At 35.0% G+C, this 9,995-nt stretch overlaps 1 protein-coding gene and 1 long non-coding RNA gene across 4 annotated transcripts; both read right to left on the reverse strand.

Annotated features, from left to right (window-relative positions):
- Window positions 1-620: 620 nt before the first annotated feature.
- On the reverse strand, window positions 621-6,281 carry LOC109856422. 3 transcript variants are annotated; one of them, XM_020431689.1, is made up of 4 exons: window positions 6,029-6,281; window positions 3,739-3,867; window positions 3,303-3,517; window positions 621-2,651 (listed from the first exon to the last, which is right to left on the reverse strand). In XM_020431689.1, exons 3-4 carry the CDS (start codon window positions 3,496-3,498, stop codon window positions 868-870), a joined length of 1,980 nt encoding a protein of 659 aa, XP_020287278.1. In that variant the 5' UTR covers window positions 3,499-3,517; window positions 3,739-3,867; window positions 6,029-6,281; the 3' UTR covers window positions 621-867. The 3 variants fall into 3 exon arrangements, with proteins under 3 accessions (XP_020287278.1, XP_020287279.1, XP_020287277.1); XM_020431690.1 differs by having other exon boundaries at window positions 3,739-3,873; XM_020431688.1 differs by lacking the exon at window positions 6,029-6,281 and having other exon boundaries at window positions 3,739-4,391.
- Window positions 6,282-7,398: 1,117 nt separating this feature from the next.
- On the reverse strand, window positions 7,399-7,953 carry LOC109856424. Its single transcript, XR_002250394.1, has 3 exons — window positions 7,812-7,953; window positions 7,576-7,723; window positions 7,399-7,503 (listed from the first exon to the last, which is right to left on the reverse strand). It is a non-coding gene; the product is annotated as an uncharacterized LOC109856424 (long non-coding RNA).
- Between the last annotated feature and the right edge of the window lie 2,042 nt (window positions 7,954-9,995).

Below are 9,995 nucleotides of genomic sequence, written 5' to 3' on the forward strand. Positions count from 1 at the left end.
TATCTGGTGCGTTAAGCACCAGATATAGTAGGTAGTGCCTGGTTCTCCTTTAAGAAACCAGGCAATATTAAGAGAAAGCCCGGTCCCCGTTGTTTTGAGCACTAGTTGGCCTCAACTCAGCGGTGGCTGGGCGCATTGTGGGGGGAGGACCTCCCTCTTGCCTCGCGTTTTGAGACAATTGGGAGATCAATACTACTATCATGGGGTCAAGTCCGCTTCGGCGTTTGATTTGAGGCCGAGAGAGGTTTCCCCCTCATTGCACTCGGCCCGCAGACGGCGGGGGAGGGTCTGTGTCCCCTCTTCCCCAGATCGTGGAGGAGCAAAGCTCCTCCATTTAAGGATTGGGGGGCAAAAGTCCCCATGCCTATTGGGCTGCCTCTGGGTTGTTCTAAACTGAGGTACCGGGGCAGCCCTAAAAAGGCGGAAGGTGGACACCGCAGGGGTTTTAGTGGGTATTCCCCACTGGGGTGCGCTTTGGTGGGGTGAGTCCCACACTATCCTGGCCCACATCAGTCTGGGTCAGGGTGTGCGTAAACGCATTTCCCCTGCGTAAATAAAAAATAAAAAAATAAAAAAAAAATAAAAAAATAAAATAGACTTGTGGCCATTTCAGTCAAAATTTGATATTTATTTTAGACTAGAGATAAAAAAATAAAATATATCAAGATACATTTCAAAATGCCTTAGCAAGCATTTAAACAAATCTTAAACTGTTGAACAAAACAATCTTTTTCTACATTGGAAAGAGAACAACAGAATGCTTTATGATAAAATAAACATAGAAACAAAACAAAAGAAAAAGTATGTATAAATTATTCATAAACAGCTATAGTACGAGATCAGCACATTCTCAATCAATTATTTCAATTATTTCTCATCTTCACAGTTCTCATCTGATGAGGTTTCAAGTTCCTCATCACTTGTCCACAAAGGGTCACTCTCACCCTCACTGAGATCAACTTCATCACTTTCGTCATCACTATCATCAAGTAAAATACATTTGTACTTCGGATACTTTGCTGTGCGTTTTGCACTTAGTTCAGCTTTTTTTTTGTCTCCAGAAGCAGTCCCACAAACTAAGTTCAAGTTATGTTTTACGACAACTAGCTTTTCAACTTTCTTGTTTTTTAAACGATTTCTTTTCTTTGAGTGAACATGGTCATATTCAGACCAAATGCGCTCACAACTTGTAGCAGAAGGCACTAGACTCAACAAACGAACTGCAACTGGATGAAGCGGCTGGTTTGCACAAAAAGCATCCCACCAGATAATTGGATTCGAGGTATTTACTGATTTCCAAATTATTTCATCAGAGTAAAATTTAGCCTTGGTTTTAAAATTTAGCATATTTTCAGTAACCTTCTCTGTATTTAGGTTCAGGTACTTAGCTATGTCACAGATAACTTTTAGAGCAAGACAGAACTGCCTATCAGATAATTTATTCTCCGCAAACTGAGGGTCTATAAAATAACATGCCAAATGAATATCTTCAATACAAAATTTCTTAATTCTATATTTTACAGCCTTTTTAATTTTGAGGTAGTCAGCAATAGGCACAGGTGAGTCTTCTGTCTTAACATTTCCCACCTTACTCTTAATATTCATGCAAATAGCCACCATGAAGGATAGTCTAGCATTATCAGCCTCAATAAAATGTGTGCCTTCAACTATTGGTTGAATATAATCAATCAAAAAAGAGACAACTGCCCAAAAACCAGATTTCTCATTGTCCAACACTGTGTTTCTAATTTCAGCTGGAACTGCCACAACATCAGTCAAAACTGTTTCCTCCAAAGCCACTTTGTTCTTTTGGAGGGATTGTAACAGAAAAAATGCCTCACTAAGCCGTGTTGAGGAGGGTTGAATAAGACTAGTGGCTTTGTTTCCATAATGCAACTTTTGCTTGGATTTAAAAATTGCATATAACTGTCTTTGCTTCCTTATTTTCACAATAGTTTTAGCAGCAGCAATGACTCTTTTAAAAACTTCAATTCTTATTATGTCTTTGAATAATAAATTTAGGCTATGAGAGCCACAACCAATAGTATAAATATGAGGAAATTTCGAACGCACAAACTTCCCTAACTCAGCCCTCATTACAGGGGTATTGTCATTACAAAGAAGCAATACATTGCTGGGCCCAACTTTATTTATCACATTTATATAGTGATTCCCAAACTTTTGATCTTTTTTCTCAAGACCAGGCTCAACTTTAACAGCTTTAAGAAAAAATGGTTTGGGAGTACATACAGTAAAATTCATTGTACCATTAAACCTTATATTAGTATACCCATCTGAACAAATTGTAATAGCTTTAGCTTTTTCAATGTAGTTTTTAGTGTCCTTCATTACATTATCATGCTCGTTGTTAAGAAGGCTTCCACCAAAAGTTTTTGCAGATGGCATTTTGTACGCAGGTTGAAGTGCGTGGAAAGCTGCCTCCATATGTAGGCCTTCAAATGTATTGAAAGGAAGCCCTTTGGATAGTAAGGCTTTTGCAAACAATCCATCCAGCTTTATCTTCTCATCTTTTGTTATTATATCCATGGATTGTACAATAGACCTCTGTTTTTTCAGTGGTGGACCTGGTTGCTGGAGTGTGACGGGAAGTTGAGGTGCTGTAGGATTATCTGGATTGTGGTCGGTTTCATCTAAAGAGCAGAGAGAGAATACAAAATACATTACTGAGTTATTCTATTTGTTATGATTTGCAATGTACAGTTTTTTTTAAATGTAAAATGAAATTCCTACTAAAAAAAGAATTAAATGTAAATACAATATCCACATAGCATCATTAGTAGCACAAACGTTTTCGCAACGGGTTTTCCGAAACTTAGCAACGTTTCGTTAAAAGTCTCTAAAACGTCGTAGTAACGTAGCGGAAACGTCGAAATGTCCGCTTTTATAAGTTGCGATCCGACTTCGTAGAAACATATAAAAAACGATGCCCGATAAGTTGCAAAGTTTTTAATGTTTAATTTTGTATAGACATTGTAAAATACAGTTTTGAAACCATAAAATTAAAACAAGAGAATGGTTAAGCAGGCAAAACCTGTATGGTTTCAAAAATGTATTTTACAATTTATACAAAATTAAACATTAAAAACTTTGCAACTTATCGGGCATCGTTTCTTATACGTTTCTATGAAATCGGACCGCAACTTAAAAAGCGGACATTTTGACGTTCCCGCTACGTTATTACGACGTTTTAGAGACTTTTAACGAAACTTTGCTAAGTTTCGGAAAACCCATTGCGGAAACGTTAGTGCTAACGATGCTATGTGGGTACTGATTTTTCTTACCTTCTTGTTCTTTTTGAAAAAAAACCTTAATCTCTTCCGGACACTTCTGACACTGTTTTGTTATGTGGATTTTCATCCTATTAGCGTGCGGTGATGTATACTTCCCACAGCATTTGCACTTGACATGCTGAACTTTGCCTGCAGCATCGTTTATGGTAAAAAACTGGTTCCAAATTTCACCTTTGGTGGGCGGCATTATGAAGTTCTTTGTTGATCTAAAACAAAACAAAAAATAATAGAGTAAATCACTAAACAACATCATATCATTCATATAAATCTAATTAAACTTTCACTGCTTAAGTTAGGTTTACTTTATCAAATAATTGGAACGACGATCAAAACCGGATAAAATGATGAGTTTTCATTGTTCACTGTTTTTCGTAGAGAAAAATGTTTAAAACTGTGAGAATAAGATTGTTTATTATATATTACTTACCGAGATGTTAGGTTAGATCAACAAAGTTTTGCTAGCCGCTGCACGACGTCAAGCCTTGGCCGTCAGAAATACACTTTGTTTACGGCTCTATTGCGGTAGACGATAAGACGACGCACTGTGAACGCGAGGCTACAACTAACCCGTATGAGAAATATTTCCGCGTAGGATAATATAGCAAATACATATCAGTGAATGCAAGCGCACTGCAACAACTTATCAGTCAGTATTAAAGTAGGGGAGACCGGGGCTAGTTGCCTATAGGGGTAGGTAGACTAATTGTTAATAACATTGCACCTATATGTGCTTTGTCGCGGAAAAATTTTCTGTAGAAACAAGTCACGTCTACTATGCTATTCATTTGTTTTCTACGCCGTGATCGCACGTTACTTCAGAATTATCAGCGTTTATCGAAAAATTAGCTGCGTAAGTAAATATGTTTTCTTGAAGATTTTATGTTCTCATGCTGTATATAGTTACGATAGGATAAATGTTAAAAGAATATCTTAAAGTTTGTTTATTAAACAAACTATTGAAGCAGTAATTTTTTTATATATAATTAATTTAAAGTTAAGATAGAGCATTAAAGACAAAATGATCGTTCGGGGCTGGTTGGCTAATAACGTCTGGGGTTATATGACTAACTAGTCAANCAACTNCAGTGATATCAGTTTTTANTNAATTTTCATTATACTNAATAATGATTAAATNCTAACTTGTTTTATAGAATAATGAGGACATATAAAAGAAAATCAGACAGAGGTTCAACTTCAAAAAAAATTATTGAACAATGGATCCAGTGTATTTCATGCAAGATGTGGACCCATTTAAATTGTGCAAAAAGTAGTCTGCTTTTCTACAAATGTAAAAATTGTGTTTCAGCCTTAAGAAAAACTTAAGTAAAAAATTAAAAACAAGAAGTTTACATATATAGGTATTTATGATTTAATATTCTAAGTTTTTGTTGATATAAAGTTTAAAGTATATTATAACCGATATTATAAAGTTCAAAGTATATTAAAAAAAATTAAAATATTAAAAATTTTTAACTGTATTTTGTTGCAAAAGCAATTTTTATGTTTTGTTTAAATTTAATAAATATGTAATCATTATAATTTGTGTTGAGAAATCATTTAGTTTATTATTAAAGTATGAAAAAAAGATAAATAATATTTTGTAATAAAACAACTTTTTTGCCATTGTATTAAACCACTAAGTTGTTAATAACATTTTCTTTACTTCTTATACTTTAGTCAACCTACCCCATACTGTAAGTCTACCAACCCCGACCGTGGGGCTAGTTGACTAACATGACAAGTGTTCAGAAAATATTAAAATACCTCAGTCGTTGTAACATTAAGTCTACTTTTACTATTTAATCACATAGTCAAATATATGTCTTATAAGATATACTAACCATTATAACGATATCTCGCTCATATAATTTATTAAAAATCAAATACTGAAAAATTGGCCTACCAGCCCCGGTCTCCCTAACGCTAGCGAAGATCTTACATTGTACATGTGTGTTAGTCAATTATTCCATAAAAACGTCGTGATAATGATTTAATATAAAGATATTGAAAAGTAACGAGGAGTCCTCTGGTTCGTAAAAAATCAATTGATTGGTAAGTAACGGGCTTTCGAACCGGTTGCAAGATATTGTGCATTAAATTTTGTAGACGATTTAATCCAAATGTTATCGTCAAGACTGAAGATAGTCTTGACGATAACGTGATAAGAACAACATACATTATTAACTTTTTCGTCAGAACAAAGAAATGTTGCATCTTGGTTATATTCCACTGATGATGACTACATAATAAAGTCGAAACGTTTGGATTAAATCGTCTACAAAATTTAATGCATACTACCTTGCAACCGGTTCGAAAGCTCGTTACTTACCAATCAATTAATATAAAGATTTGTTTAAAATGTATAACAATACAGCCAAAAAACGTTTTTTTCCTGATTTTAGGTTTTTTTCGGAAAGAAACCGGTTTTTTTACCGGTTCTTTTCCGTCGATTAAAAAAACCGGCTTTTTACGTACACTAGTAACAATACAACGGTTTGGTTAAAAAAAAAAAAAAAAAAAACGATACGCTGTAATACAGAACTCGTTTCGATCAAGTTTCGTTCAGCGGAAACAAAATATATTCTATAACACGGATGTGTTGCGGAAATAGCTGCGTTTTAAGCAGCGAAAATAATATGTTGTTACTACTGCAACATTTGAAAAACAACGCGACAGAACGGCGATTAACCGCTTTTATAAAATTTGCGCATACTCACTATTTATTGACGACGAGTGGCTATTCCCGAATGTGTTAATGGAGGACTTCTCGAGCATCTGCTGCAAGATGTACTGTTGGACAGCAAACTAATCTTTCCTCTTTTATGTAACTCCGATCGGTAGGAATTCCGCGAACTGTTGACTATATATATTTTTTTCTTATCTAATCGAGGCCACACGAAATATGTGTCTCTCTGACGCAATTGCTTTATCATCTAGATGTTTTAAGACAGTTTGTCATGTTTTTTTGCCACTAGATCCGGAGTAGGGTTTGTCAAAACGACGGATGATGACTCATCGAACAAAACGAGCGCGAGAAAATTACGCATTTGCAAATATACACACATTGCACGCGTGGGATTTTCACGTCGATATAAACTGTTAATAAAGATTTATTTAATTAATTTTCAATAACTATAATTGCTCTCGCACGAATCTTACGGGATTTATTCTATCGGCGTTTCAACACGTCGAGCTTAATTTTGCTTCAAACTCTTTTGTGTACGTTTCTTTGTGGAAAGAATATTTTTTTTTAAAAGAGATAAAATTATAGAGAGATAAAGTCGTAGAGGCACAGATGTTGGTTGAGAGACAATGAATTTCCGGCGAAATTTCGTTGTTAACATATCACCATATCACGCTAATATCAATTTGATATCTAGATAATATAATTCTAGTGTAAAATCAGTGATCAAGAGGCACGGTAGTGCCTCACGCCAAGTTCACGTGCAACGAAGTGGCGCTCGAACTGCACGAGCACGCCGTGCCTCTTATACGCAAAAATGAGGTTTTTCAGTGGAGGGGAGATTTTTAATCAGTTATTTCTTAATAACGACTGAATCGATTGACTTGTTTTTGGGCTCGTTCGGTTCGCGTTGAAAAAATACACAAAACAGTATTCTTGCGTTTTTTCGATCTGTGGCTTGTAAACAGAGATAATTGAAGATAAACAAAAATGTGCGTGAAATTCACGATGTTTCGGAATCTCTGGAATGCCTCCAGGAATGCGTCCAGGAATGCGTCCATCTGCTAGTGCTTCCATGAGATGGCGGTGAGCGCGAACGATAGAAAAGGAGGAAAACTGTAATATATGATGAGAGAGAGAGAGAGCGAGTAAGCGAGCGACGATCAAACGAGCGAGTGAGTGAGTGAGTTGCTGAGTCAGAGAGAGAGAGAGAGAGAGAGAGTGAGAGAGAGAGAGAGGGAGAGAGAGAGAGAAAGAGCGCAACGAGAGCAATTGCGAACATCATTTGATTGAAAAGAATCAAAAGAAATGACAACCGTAAGTACAAACAAAATATGTACGTACGCATAACCANATATCATATGTATTAGGCTAGTATTACACTTGTCGTGCCACAAAGATAAATATGACTTGATCAAAGTGTTCTCTTCGAAACAACGTTGAACCGCATTCAGCAAGCTTCTCATTAATTAAACACAAAATACCGTATTCTGGGGGGGAGGGATTATCCTAAAATAATATATCAATCTTACAATTGTGTGCAATCGAAATGTGTAAGGTATATATATAATGCACACATACTGGAACTACTAGCAATGTTGATAAGAAACTCGACAAGCATGAAAGCAGACAGATATGGTTGCGAACTGTTTGGTCTTCCAATATCAATGGTTTTCGGCATCTCCGGCACTAAACTTATTAAAGCGGCCTTGAAACAGCGGCCTATCAACTGAAAAATGCCCATTTGAATACATAAAGTGATAAATTTATACAATAAAAAAGAGAATAAACGATAAAGGAACTAATTTGTGGCTCACCTTGACGTAGTCATTCATTTAAAAGAGCGACTTGTCCAGATAGTAAATATAATTGAAGGCGCGTATGGACAAAAGTTAACAAAGATATAGCAATAAAACAGAATGGTGCAGCACAGGCGCGCATAAATGCCCACGTTCTCCTTGTGTGATGGCCATGTACTATCTTTTTAGTATCAACTGCTAATAATCTATTTACACGAACATATATAAGTGATTATTTGTAAATATAGAAGATAAATAAGTAAATTATAATTTCTGTAGTAGAGAATATTCCTACTATTCTGACATAAAGTAAGACTTGAAAACCATAATTGATATTGTATAGGACATTGTATAAGAGTGTCACATTGTATATCATATCATCATATATACTTTGACAATCAAAGCACTGTGCGTTGCGTATCTTTATTTGGTTTTACCAGAAATAAATCAGAACAAACTATTATTGGACAAATTATTATAACGCGAATGAATTGACATACCTAATAAAATCATGCATTATCCTTGCAATAAACATCTGAGCATTTATGATAATCGGGTCCGCAATAGGTCCACTCTGCGTACTCATTCCTTCTATGACTGTTTTACAAACTTCAACTTTCATCCTTTCTTTGTCAAACAAGTCTATGAAAGGCACCAAATCGTGCCTTGAAAATATTTTGACAATGTCTATATACTGTAAGTTTGAAATTATAAAACTAATTATAAAAAGAGAAATTGATAAAAAAAAAGATAAAACACAGAAAAAGAAAACACTTACCATGATAAGCACAGATTCAAATTCTTGCGAGCAACTATTTTCTTATCAATAAAATTCTAGAATAGTGGATAATAGTTTTCAAAAGTTTTGTTCGATCGTAGACAATCTATTATTTGCCAGAAAGTAAATTCAACTACATAGTATTACACTTGTCGTGCCACAAAGATTTCAAGTATATTGATTGGCTATCAAATAGATTCTTTATAAAACTTTATCTGATAGCTAATCAACATATTTCAAATCTTTGTTGTACGACAAATGTAATATTGGCCTTAGGTTATGTTTATCGTTTTCGGGTAAATATACAGAAAAGGTCATCCCCCTCCGATTTCAATGAGCTTGACATATGTTGTCAAAGACACCTTCCTGAGTAACAATCCGTAAATTTTAGCCGTCGCTCGTTGTTAATAAAAAAGTTATGAACAATTGAAGTTTGAAAACTAAGTTTGCCAATTTTTGCTAGTAACTGAAAATTTGAAAGCATTTACAATTTGTAATTATGTATGTATGTATGTATATGTTAGCGTCAAAGCCCGAGAATGTGTCAATCAGACTCAATAGGATAGAGTAGTATTAAAACAAGACTAATTCTTTCATGATATTTTTGTCGGTGTTGTAAACGTGTAGGCAAGGGGCTGCGCCCCCCTGCATCCCTCCTAAAATCTAACCTAACCCTAACCTAAACTTTTCTTTCTGCATTCCCTCTCGCAAAATTTTCAGTTATTTCTATTGATATTGTAGTAACACAGGTTAGGTTAGGTTAGATTTTAGGGGGGTGCAGGGGGGCGCAACCCCTGCCTACACGTTTACAACACCACATAAAAAACATGAAAGAATTAGGATGTGATCCCATGCACTGTTATTTTTTGCGTAACGCGTAACGCGTAATCAGAGATTACGTGTTTAATATAAAACATTTGCTTTGGATATTGACTAGTCAATTTTAAAATTGACGGGACTACGGGCTGTGACGCTACATATACATTTATATATACATATTATATATGTATATTTATGTATGTGTAAATATATATATATTTATATGTAGGTACATCATAATATAGCCTCAGTTTTCAAACTTCAATTGTTCATAACTATTTTATTAACAACGAGCGACGGCTAAAATTTACGGATTGTTACTCAGGAAGGTGTCCTTGANAACATATGTCAAGCTCATTGAAATCGGAGGGGGGTGACCTTTTCTATATATTTACTCGTTTTCGTACTATGTTGTGTTGCTTGCATAGGTATACGAATTGAATTTACTTTCTGGCAAATAATAGATTGTCTACGATCGAACAAAACTTTTGAAAACTATTATCCACTATTCTAGAATTTTATTGATAAGAAAATAGTTGCTCGCAAGAATTTGAATCTGTGCTTATCATGGTAAGTGTTTTCTTTTTCTGTGTTTTATCTTTTTT

The sequence above is a fragment of the Pseudomyrmex gracilis genome, unplaced genomic scaffold (genome assembly GCF_002006095.1).
Source record: "Pseudomyrmex gracilis isolate BER0280 unplaced genomic scaffold, ASM200609v1 scaffold_118, whole genome shotgun sequence".
NCBI lineage: Eukaryota > Metazoa > Arthropoda > Insecta > Hymenoptera > Formicidae > Pseudomyrmex > Pseudomyrmex gracilis.

What these genes read in the sequence shown, in the direction of transcription:
- LOC109856422 (XM_020431689.1), bottom strand. Translation starts at nt 3,498, where the DNA reads ATGCCGCCCACCAAAGGTGAAATTTGGAACCAGTTTTTTACCATAAAC. An exon ending in TTTTCAAAAAGAACAAGAAG is followed by an intron (nt 2,652 to 3,302) that starts GTAAGAAAAATC and finishes TCTGCTCTTTAG; the next exon opens with ATGAAACCGACCACAATCCA.